Genomic DNA, 22,777 nt, shown 5'->3' on the forward strand with positions numbered 1-22,777 from the left:
TGCAAATTGTGTCACAGTTTGGATCTAACTTGTAGGGAAATACAAACACGTCGAATTCATGATGGGTTTAGGCATAATTGATCTAACAACCTGCGGGTTCAGATTTAGAGTTGTATCGAACTAGATTAACAAATTAATCCGGATTCAATTAGCTTCAAATTCATTTGCATGTAATAGCACACATATTTCAGTTCTTGACATCCAATCCCACTAAACAGATCTGAATTCACACATATGTGGTCTCCATATCTAAACCACTTAGATAATTGGGCATCCCTCTGGATGCAATTCAGCCTCCTTCTCGCTTTAGGAGTTCAAACTTTTCATCTGTGACCAGAAAAATTTTTCTGCCTCAACTAGATTCACTACAATAATTTCACGCTTTAGGGGCACCAAAAGAACGTCAGTAAAAAGGGGGGGGGGAGGAGTTGTCAGTAAAAGTTTCACTGACACAGCTTTTGGTGGAAAAAACACCAATAATTGCATGGACTGCATAAGAGGGGAGGGTGGGCAAGAGGCCCCTGTCCCTTTTCCCACATAAAAGTCCCACAATTCCAAGGACATAATGAAGAGAAGGAACAGTATGGGCAACCCAACACTTCCACTAGCAAAGTTGCCAACCCTCTTGAATTATTTATTCATGCAGGTGAGTCCCAAGGGAATCATTCATGCACATTGACAAAAAATTTTGTGCATGAATCCACCACTTGTTTGTCTCTGTTTGTAATTTCAACACCGAATTTAGAGACCTGTGTCACTGGGACGCACCTTTTTGAGTCCGTGTCGTTCGCGGGGTGTTTCTGAAAAATGCTGTACATCAGATAGTATGCATAACCATTATTCCACCGTTTCTAATGATCGAATATTTCTCTGAAGATTGCAACAGAACTGCATTTTTCACATTAAGAACTTCAACATCTTAAGTTGGTTAAGAAAAATCTAATGCCCTGAACCATTTTTGGCGTTGAATTATGAAGATCTGCCATGTGTTGCAGTACCACTAATATTTGAAAGCTTATTCCTCCTATCTCCACTTCTGATGGCCAGCACAGGTACCATTGTCTTTCATTTGAATTGTTCGGGAGAACTGCCTTGTCTGACTTTGGCCTTTGCAACAAGAATGTGTGATGTTCCATTAATTTTCTTAGTTGCCTCAGTTTAATTTTCCTCAAGAAACAGCTACATCAAGTCGTCAACTGCAGAAAGTGCAGCAAAATATTTCAATTTCAAATGCAAAAAGACCTGTAGATTTTGCCCCCAAGAAATTTGGTATAGTTGATTGAGCAAGCGGCTGGTATATATGAAGTTGGGCATCGTTTTGATTCTCGTGAGCATCAACCCTCCGTGCAAACTGAAGCAACAGGCAGGAGTATTAGCTTGAAGATTTTATGCTACTAGAAGAGCGACAAAATCTCTCGACCCAAGTGCGATTTCCCCAGTCAGGAACGCTGACCAGCAAATTCCACAAACACCAAGGCTTCTTCCTCGGCCATCAGGCAATGAATTTGTTTCGAAAGCATGAACAAGTTCATATTGGACGCAAGTTGATGAAGTTGGTCGATTTAGCCTTTCGGTCCCATCGAAATTTGGTCGGAGTCCTTTTGCATGATTGACGATAGTACAACCATTGTAGATCTTGCCGCGTGGGTATCACCCAAAAGTCCCAACCATGCATATAACTAAACATTTGAAAATTTTTTATGATACGCAGGTTATTCATCTCCAACTTCAAGATAAAGCAGTGCTATACTATTTTTACAATTTTCCTCCTTTTCTTTCTTGGGAAAGAAACAACAAGTTCCAATTTGATCATGAAAAGGAAAAACATTTCAAAGACACCGTTTTGGTCTTACCTTTCACTTCATCCTTCCCTTTGTATCTAAATAAATTTGTTGTTATCAGTTATTCATATTCATTTTGATTTGTTTGATAGAAAAAAGAGTAACATATGAAGCAATCCAGATTATTGTGTACACCAGAACAAAATAAATGGTATCATTATTCTTGGTTGGGAGGATTTATATCTGTGGGAACAAAAAGAAGAAAAAGAGAAGAATTTATTTGTATGGTAAAGAATTCGCCCATATCCGTTATTTCACAAGAAAAAAAAGGGTTATGTTGAATTCCAAGTATTTCATTTTGCCAATAAGATAGGGAGACTTACTTCACATTTGGAACTGCACAAGTAAGACACTATCATAGAGGGGGGGATGTGGTAGAGAAAAGGGCCCTCATCATATATATGAAAATAGTTATAGGCTATTTCCTTGTATCTTCTGCAATGATTGACATACTTTAAACCTGTGATTATTAGTGATGACCTGTGGACTCTCACAATGACACTTGGAATACTTGGTGTTCCATATGAAGCGTACTTGAGCAGTGAAACTTGCTGGGCTGACTGGCTAGTAGTTACATCAAACAGCAAAAGTCCATTTCTCCCTCTTTTGCTCAGGCTAGATGGCGGTGCCCTGCCAATAGAACTGCTCAGATCCCAAATGGATGGCGGTGACTTGTGCGCACCAATAATGAACAGCTCCATTAAGGGAACCAATAATTCCGCCTATTCCACGTTGCATCGACCATGTTGCTAACCACCACAAAACTGTTTATCTCATGAAATTTTATTAAGATTTCCCTAAACGAAACAGCTATTTACGAAGTCAAGCACGCAAGGTCCTCTGAGATTGTCCCCAAGCCACATTCTTTTCAATTTATCATTGTACCGCAGGCATAGCCAGCCTCTTCTTTGGGCTGCCATTTGACTTGCAAGACTAATCCAAAGAACCATGAAGCTAAATCCTGCAGATGATTTATTTTCTGTACACCCCAATGCATCTTATAAAACAGTAATGCACATTACAAGCCAAACTACATAAAAAGGATAACTCATTGATCTACAGCCGTAGCAGATACAAAGAGATTGGGTGAACAAATTGTCACTCAGCCGTAGCAACGGATGGGGTCATTGCAGCCCTTCTCTGCAGACTGCCTGAAACCAAAACGGCCACCTTTAGCAAGGTACTGCTGGTGGTACTCCTCTGCCCTGTAGAATTTTTTCGCTGGCAGGATCTCGGTAACAATATTTCTGTTCAAGATTTTCTGCTGCCGCTCCATCGACTCACGAGCTGCTTTCTCCTGCTCTGGCGTATAGTAGTATATTCCAGACCGGTACTGTGTTCCCACATCATTGCCCTGAAGCCAAAACGAAAATTCACAGCGATGAGCTTTGGATATAATCATATAAAAATGATTAGCATTGTGGAAATACTGTTCAGCCATTGCAAGAATAATGACCATAGTATGACTAGGACACGATCACAGAGAACCTCCAGATCAGGACTTCTATCTCACAAGTGGGGCGGTGTCTTCCACCCAAAGTAATTAGCAGGACGAATAACTCTGTTCATTAACCATCTAAACATAATGGTCCACCAAGATAAGGTGACTTTGGAATTCTTTTAGCTTCTATCTATAACTCAAGCAACGCAAATTGGTCAACTTTATCTACTAAGTCGTTTCTTGTTTCCTCTTTTGAGTGAACTACACTGTGCAAAATGGTGTAAACCTTTAAATGCATAATGTTTTATCAATCGACACTTCTTTAGATGTAGATTTACAGGTAAAAGCTAATGCTTTGAGAAAAGGGAGACAACAGAAGATTGATCACACTAGAATAAGCATATGGGTAACTGGCTGCATGCGTTGGGGCAAATGCACAATTCGATACAGATAGAGTCGTGTTCAAGTCAATAGATACCGGCACAAGCAGGGAATGGCCCTGTAGCACATGCAACCATGAATATAAGTCCAGTATCAATAACAGGATTTCATGGAGGAAAGCCAACTCCCATCCAGTCAATGTCGTAGGACCAGGCTACCAGCCAAGAAAGATAATTCAAAGATCACCAGTCACGTGCTGTTATTTCCTCCCATGCCCAACCCAGATCAAGTATACAGTATGAAAAATGTGATCACACTCGTGGAGCCGCTAAACTGCCAAGGTCTTTATTCTGTAAGCGAAATTATTACTACTTAGTCTCTCTTGCAGCCAGTGTTGCACCGACCATGACAGTTGCAGACGAAAGCATCAAATAAGCCCTCAAAGTTCCAAACATATTCGTGTCTGCGAGTGACATATATTGTCTGGTAAGATGAACTCCATCAGATTGGGTATCCTAGGACATACAATAACGCATAGGTTGCACTTGGCTAGTCAAGGATAGAAATCTTTATAGTCACATCTTTTGATGACCAACGTCCATCAAATGAGAAATTCTTTTCTTATTCTTAATCTTATGAATCAGTTTTCCAGGTTCAATCAACTGTCAAGAGGACAAGAAAACAAAGATTTTCAGCAAGTGCCAGAAACTTATGAGATGAAAGTAAATTGAGAAGCCCAAATAGAATTTCATCCACCACAACTACCTAATTTTCGAGAGAACTCTAGAAACACAAGTGGATTTTACGCTCCCATGTCCAACATACACAATAGCTCTTCAAAATAGATTCAAAGCCGCATAGAGTAGTACCAATAACCATGGAACGATTGAAGACGACCAGCCAAATAAACAAAATTCCTCCAGCTTGAAACTTTGCCCAAGAATCGTAACCAATCAGAACAAAACAATCAAATATAAAATCAACACATCATACCCACAAAATAAGGAGGAATGGCCACTCGAAATGAAGCATCCTAAATCGAACAAGAAGAAAGGAACCCCGCGAACAAATTCCCTCCCCAAAACAGGATCAAAGAAAACCAACATAAAATGATCGCGCGAAATGTACCTGGCGATTGAGGGTGGTGGGATCGTGGCGAGCCCAGAAGACGTCGAGCAACGTGTCGTAAGTGCATTCCTTAGGGTCATACTGAACACGGACGACCTCCGAGTGGTTGGTCATTCCGGAGCAGATGTCGTTGTAGGTCGGGTTATGGGTAGTGCCCTGGGTGTAGCCGACCTCCGTGGCCGTGACGCCGGAGACCCTCTGGAAGGCGAGCTCGACTCCCCAGAAGCAGCCAGCGCCAAACTGAGCGAACTGCTGCCCCTTCCTCGGAATGTCGTCGTCGGGGCCCTGGGCGATCGCCGAGGAGGCCTCCGCCGAAGCGGCGGAGGCCCTGGGGCTCCCCAGCCCAATTCTGCCCAGCCAATTCATGGCCACAATGGTGGTGCTTCTGCGATGGGTTGGGGATGGGAGGAGGACTCTGGAAGCGCAAGGGAGAAGACGGGAGGAGGAGAAAGGGCGGCAAATGAAAGAGGCGCTAGGAGGGGCGGCCAGGTGAAGGGCCACCATCGTTTCTCCGTCGATGTGCTGGATGGGAATAAAGGGAAGGAAGGAAACAACGGAGAACGAAAAGGGGCTGTTTCTTCATACGACTGTTCTAGAAACTACCCAAAAAGGAGAGCCTAGAGTTTCCGGTGGTCTTGCAGCGTGTGGCTATCCATGCATGACTCGTTGGCGCAATGGTATCCAAATATCTTGTTCTGCAACATAGAACATTCTATCAAGGGAGAGATAATTTTCGAAGGGCGACTGCCAACTAAATTCTAGATAGACGTAAGTTTAATTTATCATGTTAGGGGGCATAAGGAATGTTTAGATCAAAGTAATTGAGAATGAATCTTTTGGGCGATTTGGAAGCCAGAGCTACTCAACAGTGAGAAATCAAAATTTTCTTTTATCCCCTGTTTCCAGAGTGCAAAAGAATAGAAAAACCTTAATGCCAAAGATTTACGTCAGGGTGCGTGCAGACGTACGAGGGTGTATGTATTGTTAGGAACAACACAAACACTTCTCTCGCACTCTTAAGAGGGGGTTAAAACCAATAAGAAAAAAGATAAAAATTTATGTGGTTCGGAGCAATAATCTCCTACGTCCACGATCGCAGGGATCTTTCACTATTCACTCACAGATAAACACAGATATTCACAGAAAAGAAGAAGAAGAAAACTGCGGCCCTCCTCTCAACATAAGGATTAGGGCGAAACCCGCATTTGTACAAAATAACATGAATGCCCTTACAGAAGAAAAAATCTATTGGGGGCTAACGCCTCCAAACCCCCAACCTTACGAGTGTTCAATATGAATCAAGTTTCATACACCAACATGTATGTGCTTCTCATAAGAGGGTGCTGGTGCAATATCTACCTGCAAAATGCTAAATATTCAGAACTTTCTTAAAATTAAAGCAAAAAGTTTCTAGACAAGGCATACGGTTCCCTAAATAGTATGTGAACCACTTAGAAGAAATTTTTCCTACAATTTGCAAGAGAAAGGCATATTCGAGGTGTTCCAAACCAAGAGACAAGCATAAGAAGGCTGAGTAGAAAAGCTGGACAGATTTCAAAATCTCTGTTGGAAAGAATGCTCTAATGCTCGCGAGTGTAATGAATTAGCATGCTTCTGTCCTATGTATGCCAACATATTACATCTTGCATGGCTCTCTATCGGGCCTACAAAGTATAAATTTGGAGGTCTGTGAGGTTCAAAATTTATGACGAAACCAAGTCATGGAAGATTAATAACATTTGACTATTGAGAAATGAACGAGCACGCCAACAACAGGAACTTATAGTCTCTAACATCTATGAATTCATATCCAAAGCCTGCACATGAAATATTGGTATGGGAAATTTTGCATTAATCACCAACGATCAGTTATTTCCGTCCGTCGTTGTCTTCTTGATGAAAGGGTCTAGTAGGGAAGTCTGGAAAAGGAGAAGCAAACCATAGGAGTAGTTCATCAAGTCCCACTGCTGTGACGACATGGAAAAATGAATCTGTGATTTTTTCAGCACAAACCCGATTGGATCCAACAGCAATAGGAGGAGAAATTCAAAGAAGACTGAAATAAATTTCTTGATTGGAATCAGTTCCAAAGTAGTCAGCAACGCAAGTTAGAGAAAGAATGAAAGAATAATGAGACGCATACTGATCATTTACATGCAATGTCCCCGAACTTTCATCTATCATGCTCAAGGGCCACACTACACAGGACAGGCGTACGTAGAACAAGTAGGCGTTTCAGGATTCTACAAAGCAGGTAGCAGACATCGGCGCCCATTGATCCCCGAAGCTGGCATCGCTGCCAGAATCCACCAGTGCCAGCCGACTCAGCCTCTGCCGACCCCTGAAAGTAGCCATTCCCGACGGTGTCAGTCACGGTACCAGCCATCAGGCTCGTTGACCACACCCGGCGGGGTCTGTGGTTCAGGTGAGCCAAGTTGAAATTTATATGTAAGTTGTTAAAGTTCTTGAAATTTGAGGGAGGCCCAAAGGCCCCTCCTCTGGCCACCCCCAACGTGACTGACCCAAAAAACTTGTGGTCATTTGAGTTCAGCGTGATACAACAAGCTCGAGTTTGACTTGTTTAACTTAAACATGTAACAAGTTAACTCGATTAGCTCATTTAGTTGCTACTTGTTTAACTATTCTCTCGTTATAATTGAACATTCAATGTATAGTCGAACCAAATCAAATTTATACAAGTCGAGCTCATTTAGTTGCTACTCGTTTAACTATTCTCTCATTATAATTGAACATTCAATATATAGTCGAACCAAATCAAATTTATACAAGTCGAGTTGTAAAAACTAGAATTTGACTCGTTTAATATTTTGACCATACATTTAAACTAAAAAAAACGAGCCAAACTTGAATCAAGTTTTGACGGGCAATGTCAAGCAGAACTGACTGGACTCATTGTGCCAAACCCATTCCGGAAATGCCGCTCAAATGTTTAGTAAAGGGTCCAAAACAAGCCGAGGGGGTCAGTAGTTGGTGGTTCAAATCTGTGGCATGCGCTCCTTGCAAAAGCTGACGCTTTCTCATGGGATCCAACCCATTCAGATTCAGATTCAGGATTTGGCTAAATACATGAGAAATCAGATCCAAATTGTATCCATCCTTACACAATGAAAACTCCATATCTTGCAGACCGTAGGCTAAAGCTTCTCTAGGGTACAAACCGAAACCAGAGGCGTTGACACATGAGGTCAGAGCATCGAGCCCTGACCTCAGCAGTAAGAGAGGAGGGGAGCTTTACTTTAGATCCACATTCTTTGCACTCATATTCTAACAACGTAGAATATTATATTAAAATATTTATAATATATAATTATAATAGATATCTTTATAACAAAGAGAAGTATCGATTAAATACCCCAAGGCACCGATTCTATGACAGATCTCAACTTACTCTCTATTTTTGTGTCTACAACAATTGCAATGGTTTCTTTATATGATGGGCCCCAGTCTCATCAATTTATTTCAATCTTTGGATCATAGTACAAATTTTCATTTCATTTCATGGGAATGGTACGACATGCGGCTTTGGACTTCAGACACAAACCACAAATGTCAGTAGATTATCAAATGGATAAATCCATGTTTTTGCATCTACAGCTCAACTTTAATTTCAACGGGCCGATTGGATATCTAGAATATATATATATATATTATGTATAATAATGATATATCGAGATCATATGAATGAGGGTGATGCTAGTTTGAATGGGAAGAGATGTTAAGTTTGAATGGGAAGAGATGTTAGTTCCATCTAACTGATTGGATGAATGAATCCTAATTGATGATTTACATCGTGATAGTATTAGCGGATGAAAGTTACTTCCGAAGCCAAAAAAAACTCATTTGATGATTCTCTCAATTCCAATAGAATGAAACTCGATCAAATCTAGTATAAATTGGCAATCAAAAGAATAGAACTCATAATAGGTTCTAAAAAAATAAGTAACTTTTGCTTTGGTCCGTATCCTTTTTTTTTAGATTTGCTAGGATTTTTATTGGTTGGAACTTCTAATTATTTTGGTAAGAATCTGATATCCTTATTCCCATCTCAACGAATCTTTTTTTTTTTTCCAACAAAGGGATCGCAATGTATTTCTACAGTCTATTCATTAGCTTCTATTTGTTGTGCACAATTTCTTAGCGTAAATGGCCGTTATGACAAATTCGATAGAATAGAACGAATAGTGTGCATTTTTCGTTGGAGTTCTCCTAAAAGAAATAGTCGCTTCTTCTTTCGGTTTCAGAATACAAGTGAAACTTTCGGTTTCAGAATACAAGTGAAGGAGAGCCTTTTTCCTCACCGTGTCCTTTATATGAAAATTAAGGGCCGGAAAGACATTCCATTGACGTGTTTCGATGGGAATTTAACTCCACTATTTTTTGGGCGTACCAATTGAAGTACTTTTGAAATGAAACAAAACAATCGAGGAATGATGAGACGAGGGCGCGGGAGGGAGCTCCTACCAATTCCCAGGAGGATCTCATGGACAAACATAAAGAGCCCCAGCGCCGAATGGCATACAAAAGGCTCGAAACATAGCATATGAACAATTTTCCCTTTTACCAGGGAAAAGCGATCAGGCTAAAGGCAACAGAATACTACAAGTGCTGGAATTTCAACCCGCGTCTCCAACTTGACACCCTTCGCATATCCTATACCAATACTTTGCTTAAATTGGAATTTTGCTTGTACACGCAGTCTGTTTCTGTCATACACGGAGCACTGGTCTCAGGAACAAACTTGGCAGCCTAAAGTGGCAAAAAGGGAGATAGATTACAGAGCCAGTCTCAAGCAGTGAACATTCAAATTTCCCAGCCAGTCTCAAGCAGCGAAGGTTCAAATTTCAAAGTGTTAAAAGCCTTGTCCATGATATACATCCTTGTGCTCCGAAACAACTACTGCACCACCAACTTTGTTCCAAACAAAGGTCTAGTCAAAAGCCAAAAGAAGAGAGGAAAAAAAAAACATTCATACACATCTACAAATGCTCTGTGATGACCGCATTGTCGCTTCCATGCAGAGACCAAGAACGCTTTTAAGATCTTCTCTTCTTCTTTTCCTTCTCAGATCTTTCCGACGCATTCTTTGTCTGCAAAATATAAGTCATAATCAGTAGAAGAAAAGACCGCATGCAGATCTGCAACTCAAAGTTGTGAAACTAATCAAATCTCTTCGGTTTCCCAAAAATAATGCTTTGCAATTGAATCATATTTCTGACCATGATAATGACCATGCGGACAAAAACAGCAACGAAATCCGTGAAAAGATCCAATGAGTGCTTCATGTAGTCCATGTCCCCTCGATAGGCCCTCTCAATGATCTTTTGTGTATCCACCACCATGTATCCAAGAAAGACAAGCAGCCCAAAATAGAGCTACAACAAAGGAAAAGCAAATACTAATCAAATACGAGCAACCCACCGAAATAGCAGAATGATCTGCAACCTCGGTAAAAAGAAACTTGAAGGCAATGCATCAAGTAGCTTTACTATTGGAAGCAAATGGGATGTGTGTGCACATGTGAGTTGGGTAGGAGAGAGAGAGGATACCTCAAACTTGAAAGTGGCTGTAGAACCGCCAAAAATTGATGAAGCAAACTGCAACCAGAGAAGAATTGAGACGCCAGATGACAGTAGACCTCCAAGGTAGAGGTATTCCCTCCGTCTGGCAACAATTGCTGCTCCCGAAAAACAAGCAAAAGCGATAGACGTTCCCACAAATGCGCTCACTAGAATGCTACAGTAACAAAACGAGGAAACATAAGTTGCTATGACATCATAACCTTGGTAGAAGTAGGACCACACTGCCAGGACCACAGAACCACAAGCAAGCTCATATTAACAGGGTAAGGCAACTTGTGATTGTTTTTGTAAATAATGTTTGCAACTAAGCAAAATTTACAAATGATGCAAATTTACAAAGTACTTGTGAAGACGAAATTGACGCACCAAAGCCAAGTTGCTCTTAGAAACTATACGAAGCATGGTGACTCAAAAGCTGAAGACTAGAGTACACTTGAACATCAAAAAAATTCTGTCATGCAACTTTAAGAAAAGTTTCATCACATTCCCTCGTGAAGTAAGAAAACTATGATCTAACAACAAAACAAGCAACTTTATGAAAGCTAGCACTTCCCGACAGGACAGAAATACCGCTCGTATAAAATACAAATCATCCTTTCTTTCATGCAAACGAATTCCATATTTGTATAATCAGAATTTCTTTATAAAAAAAGTTACAGTTATACATATGTCATTCAGCAGATCAAGAAAATCACCAAAAACTACAAAAAACATAATTTGACCTGCCAACCTCAAACACCAAAAGATGCACCACAACCAATGCGATGTAAAGAAAATGCAAAGCTGCATAACAAATTGCAGATATCACAAAAAAGTATCTTCCAACAACAAGAACCACATTTGGGACGAACTACTCTAGCACATGGATTAGTTTATACACGCAGCCGCAGACAGAAGTATTAGTTATCAACACCATGCAGATGAAATCCAAAGCGGAATTCAATTCAAATAGTTAAGATGACGATATAGTGTGTGATAAACCACTGACAACTTCTTTCAGATCTTTCATCGCACAGATTATAAACAGACGTCACGTGATTTATTTTCCACAGACCCTTCTACGAGTAATAGAGTATGTCTAAAACCCAGCACAAGCAACAAATTCATACCCGATTTTACAAAGCCTTGGAGAGCATTAGGAAAAGAGATGCCTTCGACATATTATATACAACAAATACGGAAGTGAAGACTTACCTAGGATCAATTTGGATGACCACATCAATAAGGGGACCCAGTGTGGCACCTTGACACATAGCAGCAACCATCAAAAGGCCAAACCTTTTCCTCTGCAGCCACAAGAAACAAATTTCCTTTATGAAGAAGATAAGAAATAATAAACAAGAGTCAACACGTTATCATCATGAACAACCACATGCATCTGATCGTGAGATAAGTTTTACCTGGATAACCTATCATAAGGTGAAAATGGTTCACTTCATTTTAGGAACCATTCTTCCGGCTCACTTTAGGGAGAAGGATGATAACTATACAAAGTTTTATGTGATAAAGACACTGAAAAGCTGAGTGAAATTTTATTTGCATGACTGCTTTTAGAAATGTAAGAAATGAGGAAAGAGATATCGCCCTTCTCTCTCATGTTACTTTAAGCTGCCCAAAAGCTTATAACCAAGACATGACACAACCAACAAGACATCATTCTCCAAATTTCAAACCGAAAAGAGAAGGATTCCTCGCTTCACGGCCTACCCCCCTGTTTGGATGGAGGGAAGGAGAGAGAAAGGAATGGAAATGATACCTTCTCATGTGTTTGGAACTTTGGATGGCCAATTAAAGAGGAGGGAAAGGAAAGGAGTAGGAGTTTTTGTGTTTGAATACAAAGGAAAGGAAAGGAGAGGGAGGGAAAAGAAAGGATTACAAAGTGAATTTTCAATCCCTCCAAAGAAGGAGAGATTGGGAGGGAAAGGAAAGGCCGTGTGTTTTCCTTACCGGTTTGCCTTTTTATTATTTTTTTATTCTCTATGCAAAGCAGTAGTGCTTCTCTCTGTTGCAAGATGCCGTAATAGCCTAGTGGGTGCACAGCAGGAGCTATGTATGTTCTGCAACTAGTTGTTGAGGCACGCAATGTTCATGTGACAGAGTATCTACGAGACTGAAACAATCAGCCAAGTCTCTCTATATGCAGGCTAGCAGGCATGCCAATGAGTACATCAGAAAAGCAGCCTAACAGGCTGCCAACGAGTACATGAGAACAAGGTAGAAAGTTGCCTCGTCTCTGTCCCTTGTGGTCTCATGCCTCTTTTTTTTAAATTTTTTTTTCTATGTTTATGTATGTAGTGTTTTGGCTTGTTTGTATTACAGTTTACTTTTCTGATAAAAGAAGTAATATCATTTGAATAATCTGTAGTTCACCTCTTTTTTTTGTGTACATGATGCATATTTTTTAGTTACCCTCAAATTGAAATTCATATACTTTGTAATCACAATATTTGAGTACATAGCTTCCGCTTCTATTTTCCATACCACTCGTACATGCCGTAAGTTTTTTAATGTACTATTTTATTTTTTTAGCCTCAAAGAAACCCCACAAACCCCCAAAAGGAAAGATAAAAATAAAGAAATCCTAGCTATTGTACTTTATAATCGTTCGTTGTTTACAATTCAACATATTTTACTTTCTTCAAATCGATGAATATTTAACACAATGCTTATCTAACCGTGAGTCGCCCAATTCAACTTGTTGGGCAATCCAAGAGTGGTAAAACTATTTTTTATGAACATTGTAAAGTTTTTATCTACAATTATATTTTAACATATTTATTTTTTTAAAAAAACTAAAATTTTAAATATATTTCACAATTAACTCGTAGAAGTTGGGGTCTAATTTATAGACGTTCCTTACATTAGTATACCATTTTAACCCCACCATGACAATTTTGCCTCACTATGCATACTGTGTACTTAGCTCTAACCTCTTAATAGTGAAACTATATGATTCATATAGTTTAAACAAACATGGCTTTTAACAATTCCTTTCATTTCCTTTCTATCCAAACAAGCTTTTATAATCATCCATTTCCTCCCCTTTCCTTTCCTCTCCTTTCCCTCGCCATTATTTTCTCTTCCCTTTCCTTTCTTTTCTTTCGTATGCATTCATTTCTCTCTCTTTCCCTCCATCCAAACAAGCTGTAAATATCAACTTGTTTAGAAAATGAAAAAATAAAAACACAAACTTCAAGGCCGAATTCTCACTCTAGCCCATGAAGAATAAATACAAGTAAACGGCGAAACAAGCTAAAGAAAGACAGTTCTTTCAAAGAAAAATACAAACACCGGAAAGCCCAAAATCGTGCATAAGAAACCTAATTGAGGAAACCGAAACAAGAACAGAAAACAATCGTAGCCACTGGGTTACACCGAATAAATCCAAGAAAGAGAAAAGAAAAGAACGGATAAAATAGGAGGAAGGACCAAAAGTATACCTCTAGAGAAGGATAGGGAGGAGTCGAAAGGAGCCAGATGATGCTTCCCGTACAACCAAAGAACGTCAAGATGCCTCCGATGTTCCACAGAAGGTGGAGATAAACCCCCACTGCCGAGGCCATCAACGCGCAGCATAGTGAAAGATAAACCTATTAACATACGCCCCCGAAAACAAACAAGAAACAGAGGATCAAGGGACGGAATTCTCTTCTCCACCAACGAAATGAGAAAAGAAAAGAAGGGAGGAGAATTCAGGCGAGTCATCGGACTTTACCTGCTTGAGATGATTCTGAACGACCGGTGATATCTGCCTGAGGTTCTTCAGCGAGCCGGAGGACCCCGCCGGAAAGAACGATGCGAACGTCGACATTCCGATCTCTTTTGGGTTCTGATAATTTCCTTCGAAAAGTCTCCCGCGGGGATATTTGTAGGGTCTTGGGGGTGACAATCATTTCCCATTTCTGACCTTATCGAGAAAATGATTCCCCTCCTTCTATTGACGTTTTTGTTTAGAATTAAACGGGACGAAGCCCCATGCTCGTCATTTCATGGTCATCGTGTTAATGGCGGTCCATGGAATTCCATTTCGTATGAAACGCTCTGGAGTTCTCTAGACGCTATCCGAAGGATCCGATCCAGAAAGGGCACGTCCCACTCCCTTCTGAACGAAGAAAACTAGAAAGCGCGGCATGGAAATCGAGAACCTTCCCACAACCCTTCCCAGACAGAAGCTCCAAGCCCAAACAAAATTTGGGATTAAATAGTTAGCCCCTCCGACCTACTGGTCAACGGTCTTAATCCAACAAAATCTTCTCTCATGATCCATGAAATCAATCAGCTGCTGTCACAAAATACACAATTTATGATGATTTTTAATGTTGCTAAACATGAAAAAATCATTCCATGATAGATAGAGGTTGGCTGGCTAATTTCAATATACATATATATATATATATATATATATGAAAAAAACTGAAATCTAAATAAAACCATATAATAAACAGTTAAAAGAAAAAAAAAAGATTATCAATATTTTCGTCATTTCTTATTAATTTACTTATTTTTTTCTTTGTTTTTCTTTTAACCATTTGTTTTAAATTAACAATTGTGACTGATTCTGAGATAACTAGAGTCGTCATTCACTCGTATATAAATGAGTTATCTCTCTCTCTCTCTCTTTATATATATATATATATATATATATATATATATATATAAAAGCTGAAATCTTCCAACCATTTTGAGTTTTGTCCTATCTAAGCTACGCTTAGATCTAAGAGGATGGGAGGTAACGTCTAAACTTACTTAATTAAAAGCATCTTTATTGGATGTGTCCACACTTTTTAAAATAAGTGGATCAGTTTAGAAAATTGCAAGTCAAAATAATAAATATGTAATACATCAGAATAGACTCGAATTAGATGCAACCTTTATCATATATATTCAATTTATCTGATGCTTACATGTTCGGATTTAAATACAAATGAAGAAATGTTAATGCTAAACCTAATTTTTAATTTCACAATTTGAGTTCAATCCAAATTCAACCTTCATTTTCACATCCAAATCCGAACGACATTATGATACCTTAAGGACCGAATTTCGAAACTTATGAATACTGGGTATACGATATTTATTTAAAAGCAGATCTAAATTCGACTGGTTATTTATCTAAACCCAAATTCAGATCCAATCTGTTTTCTTAGTTGGACGCATACCCAATATTTTTGAAGCAGTTTGGTCTGATATTCCACTTATATCCATATACAAGGTCAGGAGTGTATTACAAAAACACTAAGATGAAAGTGACTAATGTAAAACTTTGAAATTCATGTCAATCGTATCAATAGGCATATGAAAAGGACTTATTTAATGCTATTAAAAGCCAAGTCACTATTTTGATCCAACACAAAAATAATCATATTATTTTTGCAGTCCCAAAAAAAAAAAATAATGTGATAGCTCAACCCTAGTCGGGCCATCAATTGGGTTGTTCGAGTGGATTTAACTCGATTGCATGTGAGTTGAGGCACCTCAAGACGGCCGAGCTTCGATCCAAAGTCGTCAGATCCAAAATGAAGTATCCAAACCTAGATCCAAGACGATCCATAAGTGCTATTCCTTGACGTCCTGAGGGCCCCATCTTGTAGTCCAACATCGTATCTGTCATGCATTTGCGAGAATAAAAATCAAAGCAAAGTATCTAGAAATCCAAATCCAAATCCAAAAGGCCAGATCAGGTTCTCGAACTGCTTCCAAGCCCGTGGCCTTAGTAGAGGTGAACACAAGCCGAGTCGAGCCCGAGTTCAGCCAGCTCGAACTTGGCTCGACCCATGAAACCTCGAGCTCGATAATAGCTCAGCAAAAGCAACTCGAGCTCGACTTAGCAGTTATGTGTTGAGCTCGAGCTCAACTCGATTAAAGCTCGACAAACTCGTTTGAATATATGCCTATTACTTTGCCATAAATCTAGTTCGACTGTCGTTTAAATACATGGCCACACTCTAAGATTGATTTTATCTCCAGCCTAAATGCATGCAGTTAATTTGTCAAATGATCTAAGTAACATTGCTTGTTGAGTCTAAAACTCTAAATAACTTGAGTTGTACAAAGTCAAGGTAGAACAAGTTCAAACTTTTGCCAATAATGAGGTAGCCCTCGTTTTTTGATAGTTTTGAGAATTGTGGAAAAAGGGAGGGACCCAAACTGTAAATTAATTTTTGTCTGGTTGTAGTTATTCCGGAGGAGACCGTTAGCCCCGTTCGCGCGCGTCTCTACTTGTTGCAACTGCCAACTGGCAAGCTGTTGGTATCCACGAAAGCTCCCATCCAATAGAGATACGACACGTCGCGAGGGTCAGACATTTCTGACACTTCCTCCCTGGTGGCTCCTATTCCTCAGGGGAAGAAAAATTGAAAGAGAGTTCACCTTTTTTTCTCCTTAGAGAAAGAGAGGAGTCCTTCCTTTTTAAGGGTTCGAGTGCGAGGAGTGGCCGTGAATTCCGAAGCTGACCGCCGAAACGGGGGGGCGCTCCTCTTTTCCCTTACCTGAGCGGCGTCGTCTTTTTCTCCTTCTTCGTAAGGCCCCTTTTTTCTTGATTTTTCCGTTTCCTTCTCGGCAGTTTTTCTGTTTAATCGGCGATTTCTCGTTCAAACGAGCTCTTGAATGCGGAAAATGGTGGATTGACTGAAAGTCTTGAATTTGATTAGGGTTTTGACGCGCTTCTTCAGCTATGGGAAGCCAGATGGTCTCGATTTTCCCCGAAGAGCTTAGCTTTGCATGTAAGTTTTAATGTTGAAGAACACTTTGTCTGTCTTTTGCCTCTCTTTTCCTTGTTTCCCCCCGAACTCTGCGTATGTTTATCAAAGATTCTGAGGAGCTTTTGTGATATGACCTTTGGTGCATGGGCTTGATCGACGAGCGCCTTGCGACATGTAAATATTTTCGTAAAAGTAGAAGTTTGCTTCTAATGATCTTTTTACTGTAGACTCCTTTTGTGTAAAGATATGTTATTTCTTTGCCTAATTGAGCTTGCGTTTGTGAGACCAGATGCGCTTCTTTGTCCTATGTTTAGGTGTGAGCTTGAATGCTTCTGCATACTTGTGAAGCAAACAATTTGATTGATTGTCTTTTTTGGATTTGGCATTCATGAAGGACATTCTCACGGCCTTGATGTAAGACGTGCTATTATCAAATTTGAGGCATCATCAAAGTTGTTTACATGAGCTCCGATAAAATGTTCAGTTTGACGTGCCATTCGTCTAGGTAGTTCAGTTTGGCATGGACATGCACCGCACCCATTTTAATGTAAGACCAAAAGGAATTTTACGTCATTTACCAGCTTAGACTGTATAGCTTGAACAGAGTCTTGGTTCATTCTAGCGACTATAAACGATCTGTTATAGCTGTTGGATGAGTTGTAATTGTAAGAGAAATGCATAAATTCCTTATATCCTTTAGTATGGAACCCTTTGATTATCTAGGTTTCAGTGCCTGGTGCGTAGTAATTGGCAATGAATTTGCTAACTAGCCAAAGTTATGGCGCTTAAGTTCTTTCTAAATTATTTGGCTTACCATGGAGATACCTGAAATTCGGATGCTTTGATCAAAGGCATAAGCAGTATTTTATCTTCATGACTGACTGAGCTTAATCTCTAAATGGATATTGACAGTTGAGCTGGACAAGCAGAGCTATTGCAATCTAAAGCTAGTAAACAACAGTGAACATTATGTTGCTTTTAAGGTACTAATAAATCTACGGGTGAAGTAGATTGTTTCCTTTACTATTTGCAATTTATATGATCAATCTCTGCTATACTCCATCATGTTTACCTTCAGACACTAACAACCGGCACATCTGCTAATCAGAAGTCAGCGGTCATGAAGGTTAACACAAGCATCAAATTAGCTCTTTAGAATCCAAACTTTTTTGGCAACATGAAATATGAAAGAAATAGTGTATCTAGTATTTTCAATGCTTTGTAGGAACTAACAAGTAGAGAACATACAAAACATAGTAAATAGCATTTTCTCTCCAATTGTACAAACATTAATCATATAAACTTTTTTCTTGTAGCTTTTCAGCTTGAAAGCATCCAGTACTAATTTATGATGCTTCTCTTTTTGCTTATTATGCATAACCATTGCACTCTAGTTACGGATGCTAAATTGATTTTTTTTCCAACAGATCAAGACAACTGCCCCAAAAAAGTACTTTGTGCGTCCCAATACTGGTGTAATACAACCATGGGATACAGTTGTAATTTTAGGTAATGAAACTTAACACGGCAAAGATTTTGGTTGTCTTTTTTATTCTGGTTTCTAATAATTTTCTGTTGTTGCTTATCCATTCTTTTCATTTTGCTTGTGGCTTTCAAATTCAAGTCACTCTTCAAGCACAGCGAGAATATCCACCTGACATGCAATGCAAAGATAAATTTCTTGTACAGAGTGCGAGGGTGCCTCCTAATATAGACCCGGACGAGATTCCTCCTGAGACTGTACGCTGTTTCCTTCTTCCATAAAGACTCTGTTGCTGTTTTGTTTGTCTTTGCTGGATGTCATGATTGTGTCTTTTACAGTTCAACAAGGATAGTGAAAGAAAGGTGGAAGAATGCAAGCTTAAGGTTGTTTACACTGCTCCTTTGGCAAATGGTCCACGAAGCTTAGAAGACCATTTGCTATTTCATTCATCAATGTCACGGAGCTCAAGGCATACTGCTGATAGTAACTCTGTGAGTTCTACCTACTTTGACTTCACCATCTAGATGCATAGAGCCCCTTTCTCTTCTCTTGTATAAGTTTCTATGTACTTTGATTGATCTCATGACCTTGGCTTTCTGTTTCTCCATTCCAGATGCACAGTGTTGGAAGCTCTGAGGAGGTGACAATATTTTTTTTCTTGCTTGCCTTTCTTATTGGACGGATTTTTGTGCACTATTGGACTATTATATGTTATTTCTAAAGCTTTTGCATATATTGTTTCATGTGTCTGGATATTCAAGAACTACATATGGCTCTGTTAAAAGCTGATGATTGATTTGAAGGTGGTAGTTCTCAAAGTGTCCTCTTATGATGGTTCCTCTGGTGAAAGTGAAACTCAAACATGCAGTGAAGAGAACTTTCTTGTTTTTCATGCTTAGGTTGATGGTTGCACTTGATATGCCAGGCATAATGCAAACTTATCATTCTACTTCTGACTTCTTGATGCATCTCTATGTGATCTTACACATTGTAATACGGCATTCTCCTTTGGGTCCTGTTGTCTAGGTGGTCTTCCAATTTTAAGCTTACTTGTTTCCAAAAAATGAAATATGTCCATGAACTCGATGCACAACATTTGGATCTCCCAAGCACCCAAACTTTTTATTCAAAGATGAAGTGACTTTGAAGTCTACATACGGATGTGGACATAGTTGATTTACATGGAAGAGATGGAGCTTAATGTTTACAAGAATCCATGGCTTCAAACAGATGGGTCCTAAGTTCTTGGGACCTGATTTAGATGCTATGCTGCTCCCTTGCTTGGACCTTTGTTGTCAGAAGTTTCCACCTAGCTTGGAAAGTTGGCCCGGGAAAGCAGAACTAAGTTCTTCAGAAAACAATTTTTTGAAAAAAAAAACTTTTTTCGTTTTAAAACTATTCAAATTAACTTCCAATTTCCGCTTCATATCGACTCAGGAACTTTCTTTTTTTCTGTTGACTTCCTGCACCATTTCTTAATTATGCTTCCGCATTGCAACCTTGGTCTTGACAATGTTCACATTTTAGGAGAAATGAGTACCTACAAAGTGCAAGGCTCATGATTTCTAGGAAATGAGAAGTGAAATTGGTCATCAACCCCAATTACCTGGGGAAGAAGCCCAATTCACAAACTTTGGATTCCATCCATTGCATTGGCAGCCATTTGTTACACCAATTTCTAAGTGATTCTTTGATGACTTTCATGATAGCAACATTGAACATCTGAAAGCTTATATTAATGTATATGATATAGTTCCTAATACAGCTCTGAATTTTGTCCAATGGTCATTACTTCGTTGCACAGCATGCATTTTTTAGCTTCCACAGAATAGCAATTCATGCCTTTCGATGGTTGCTTATTTGCCTTCACTATGTTATGTTGCCATATCTATTGCAGACCACTAATAGCACTTACCCGTAACTTTATGTTTGTAGCATGATGTAAAAGAAGTTCCTGCATTTTGTCACAAATAATACGTGTCCCTCTGCTTTAATTATTGGGAGCCGTTAATTTTTAACAATGCAATTTCTAAAGTAGGGTACCGTTTGTTCTGTCACATTCCTTATGTATATACAACTTTTGGTCTCAATTTTCTTCATGGTGGATATTTTCTCTTCTATTTCAACAAATGCTGCTGTTTTTTCAGAGTCAGGCCATGATCCACTTGAGGGAGGAAAGAGATGCTGCTCTTCAGCGACATAGGAAGTTGCAGCAAGAGCTGGTATAAACATGATCCATTACCTTTCTGTTCGTTCCCTTTTTTTCATTGTCCAATTATAAGTCCGCCATACCATGTGATGAACTACATTTTCATTTTAGCAGCTAATTGAATAGCGTTTTTTTGCTCTAACAACTGACTCTTTATGATGGATAATTTTAGGAGATGCTGAAGAAAAGCCAACTCCAGAGAAGAGCAAGTTTCTCATTAAAGTTGATAATCATGGTCGGCCTTGTAGGAATTTTGATTGGGTATATATTAAGCCTTGCATGCTCTATACGTTCTAGTGAAAAAGCACATGATGAGCTATGAAGTCTTTCCAAGTTTCGAAATCAGCCTACATGAAAGGGGAGGTATCATACATCCCCCTTATATGTTTTTGGTTGCTTATGGTTCTTCCATAATGCAACTTTTTCTTCTTGTGAGCAAATGGGTTTTTTCTTTTTTTTTTTTTCTCACTGGATGTAAATTTGCGTTGTATTTGATTGATAAATTTGCTTCATTTATGTAAGTCAAATGCCAAATAACTTCTATTATGTAAAGGAAATATTTATGCGACAACAGGCGTCTTCTATACAATCTGGTTGGCATATCATGGTTCCAGGTTGTTTTCCTAATCCAATATGGTTCATGTACTCACCACAAATGCAAAATTTTGATCCTTGATTCATGTATTCTATCACGAAAATCATATTGGACTATAAAATGGTTCTTATGGCTGCTGTAAGCTGTTAAACCACCATGAAAGTGTTTCCTGAAAGATAAACACATTAGGCTAGGATGCAACTGCTGTAAGCCGTTAAATCACAAAGAAAGTAACCCAAAGAAAAAAAGGGATTTGTCCTAAAAGCTGCGGATTTGAAGGGTGCATTTGTCAATTACAGCAAGACGGGGACGACAATATCAGCCTTCTGTCGGTGAGACCTTTTCCTTTTTTGCACTTTTTTGTATCTTCAACAGACAAAGTTATCAAACACACAAGCAGGCTGCTTAATTGCCTGAACATGGTGCCTTCCTGACTTAAGTATGTGTACGCTTTTAAAAAAGGAAAATTAGAATGACAAACTTTTTCAAAAATTACAGATGATATCTAAAAATTCCTCGAAAGATGACTGGTCCCTTATACTGGTTGTGGTTTGCCTCTGTCCTTGACATGCCAAAATCTTCACACACACACACTCTCTCTCTCACACACATAACATATTTTTCTGTGACTTTTCTCCTTTTCAGAATTCAAGTTCTCTCTTTTTCCTTTGGCGCAAGCACTTTCTCTTTGATGAGATTTTATTTATGAAATTTTTATGAAAACATACACAAGTTTTGATAGAATAAAAAACGTGCTTACGTTTTAATTTGTATCATTTAGCCACATATATTGTATAGGAAATAGGTGGTTCAATCAAAGAATTCACGCCTAACCATATTTTCCTTATATCAATTAAAACTGGACCATGTTTTGCTATTTTAGCCCTGTGGCGAGCGACACAAATCCCTTCACCTCCTTTAATTTGGAGGCTTTAGGCCACCCACCAAGCCAGGCATTACATTCCCTTCTGGGCAGCCTTACAACACCCATTGCTAGCATCGAGGTACCTAAGATCATGAGCTCCAAGGATTTCAATATTTCATGAACTTGGGTAAACATCAACCTAACAAATAGCAAAATTGTTTGAGATTTTTATGACCTTGGTCACGAAGACAAACAGAAACTAGTTAAATTTTTATTCTTCAACAGTGGCCATACAAACAGAGGCAAGTGGCCAGAAGATATCTTATATATCTTGCTCATGATCAAAGATATATAAAGCTAATAGAACTGTCATGCATTTCTATGATTGTTGATATTTGTAAATTTAAAATTATAGGGGACCCCTGCCAGGCATGCATGACAAGAAACAAATCCTTGAGTCTGGAGGTTAGCTTGTCTCCACTAGAAGGTGTTTAGATGCAACATGCACCTTAGGTGGAAGAAACTCTTATTTC

General features: G+C 39.1%; 3 protein-coding genes across 3 annotated transcripts; 1 reads left to right on the forward strand and 2 right to left on the reverse strand.

Moving 5' to 3' along the window:
- Nucleotides 1-2,792: 2,792 nt before the first annotated feature.
- Nucleotides 2,793-5,450, reverse strand: LOC116252072 (peptide methionine sulfoxide reductase A1-like). Its single transcript, XM_031626117.2, has 2 exons — nt 4,792-5,450; nt 2,793-3,195 (listed from the first exon to the last, which is right to left on the reverse strand). The coding sequence occupies exons 1-2, from the start codon at nt 5,293-5,295 to the stop codon at nt 2,944-2,946; spliced, it is 756 nt and encodes a 251-aa protein (XP_031481977.1). The 5' UTR covers nt 5,296-5,450; the 3' UTR covers nt 2,793-2,943.
- A 4,147-nt stretch (nt 5,451-9,597) lies between these two features.
- Nucleotides 9,598-14,264, reverse strand: LOC116253730 (bax inhibitor 1-like). The gene is made up of 6 exons (XM_031628704.2): nt 14,107-14,264; nt 13,832-13,981; nt 11,586-11,677; nt 10,359-10,545; nt 10,029-10,184; nt 9,598-9,899 (listed from the first exon to the last, which is right to left on the reverse strand). Exons 1-6 carry the CDS (start codon nt 14,200-14,202, stop codon nt 9,846-9,848), a joined length of 735 nt encoding a protein of 244 aa, XP_031484564.1. The 5' UTR covers nt 14,203-14,264; the 3' UTR covers nt 9,598-9,845.
- Nucleotides 14,265-16,726: 2,462 nt separating this feature from the next.
- Nucleotides 16,727-21,372, forward strand: LOC116253706 (vesicle-associated protein 2-1). The gene is made up of 9 exons (XM_031628672.2): nt 16,727-16,909; nt 17,042-17,113; nt 18,005-18,075; nt 18,520-18,601; nt 18,717-18,832; nt 18,914-19,066; nt 19,189-19,215; nt 20,723-20,797; nt 20,957-21,372. The coding sequence occupies exons 2-9, from the start codon at nt 17,065-17,067 to the stop codon at nt 21,104-21,106; spliced, it is 723 nt and encodes a 240-aa protein (XP_031484532.1). The 5' UTR covers nt 16,727-16,909; nt 17,042-17,064; the 3' UTR covers nt 21,107-21,372.
- Nucleotides 21,373-22,777: the final 1,405 nt, after the last annotated feature.

The sequence above is a fragment of the Nymphaea colorata genome, chromosome 4, assembly GCF_008831285.2.
Source record: "Nymphaea colorata isolate Beijing-Zhang1983 chromosome 4, ASM883128v2, whole genome shotgun sequence".
Classification (NCBI taxonomy): Eukaryota; Viridiplantae; Streptophyta; class Magnoliopsida; order Nymphaeales; family Nymphaeaceae; genus Nymphaea; species Nymphaea colorata.

Bases quoted from the DNA above. Each gene is read 5' to 3' on its own strand.
- LOC116252072 (XM_031626117.2), bottom strand. From the start codon at position 5,295: ATGGTGGCCCTTCACCTGGCCGCCCCTCCTAGCGCCTCTTTCATTTGC. The intron at 3,196-4,791 runs GTACATTTCGCG...TTTTGGCTTCAG, and splicing joins CCACCACCCTCAATCGCCAG to GGCAATGATGTGGGAACACA.
- LOC116253730 (XM_031628704.2), bottom strand. From the start codon at position 14,202: ATGTCGACGTTCGCATCGTTCTTTCCGGCGGGGTCCTCCGGCTCGCTG. The intron at 11,678-13,831 runs GTATACTTTTGG...TTGTGGCTGCAG, and splicing joins CTCCCTATCCTTCTCTAGAG to AGGAAAAGGTTTGGCCTTTT. The intron at 10,546-11,585 runs GTAAGTCTTCAC...TTGTTACTGTAG, and splicing joins GTCATCCAAATTGATCCTAG to CATTCTAGTGAGCGCATTTG.
- LOC116253706 (XM_031628672.2), top strand. From the start codon at position 17,065: ATGGGAAGCCAGATGGTCTCGATTTTCCCCGAAGAGCTTAGCTTTGCA. The intron at 18,076-18,519 runs GTACTAATAAAT...TTTTTCCAACAG, and splicing joins AACATTATGTTGCTTTTAAG to ATCAAGACAACTGCCCCAAA. The intron at 19,216-20,722 runs GTGACAATATTT...CTGTTTTTTCAG, and splicing joins GTGTTGGAAGCTCTGAGGAG to AGTCAGGCCATGATCCACTT.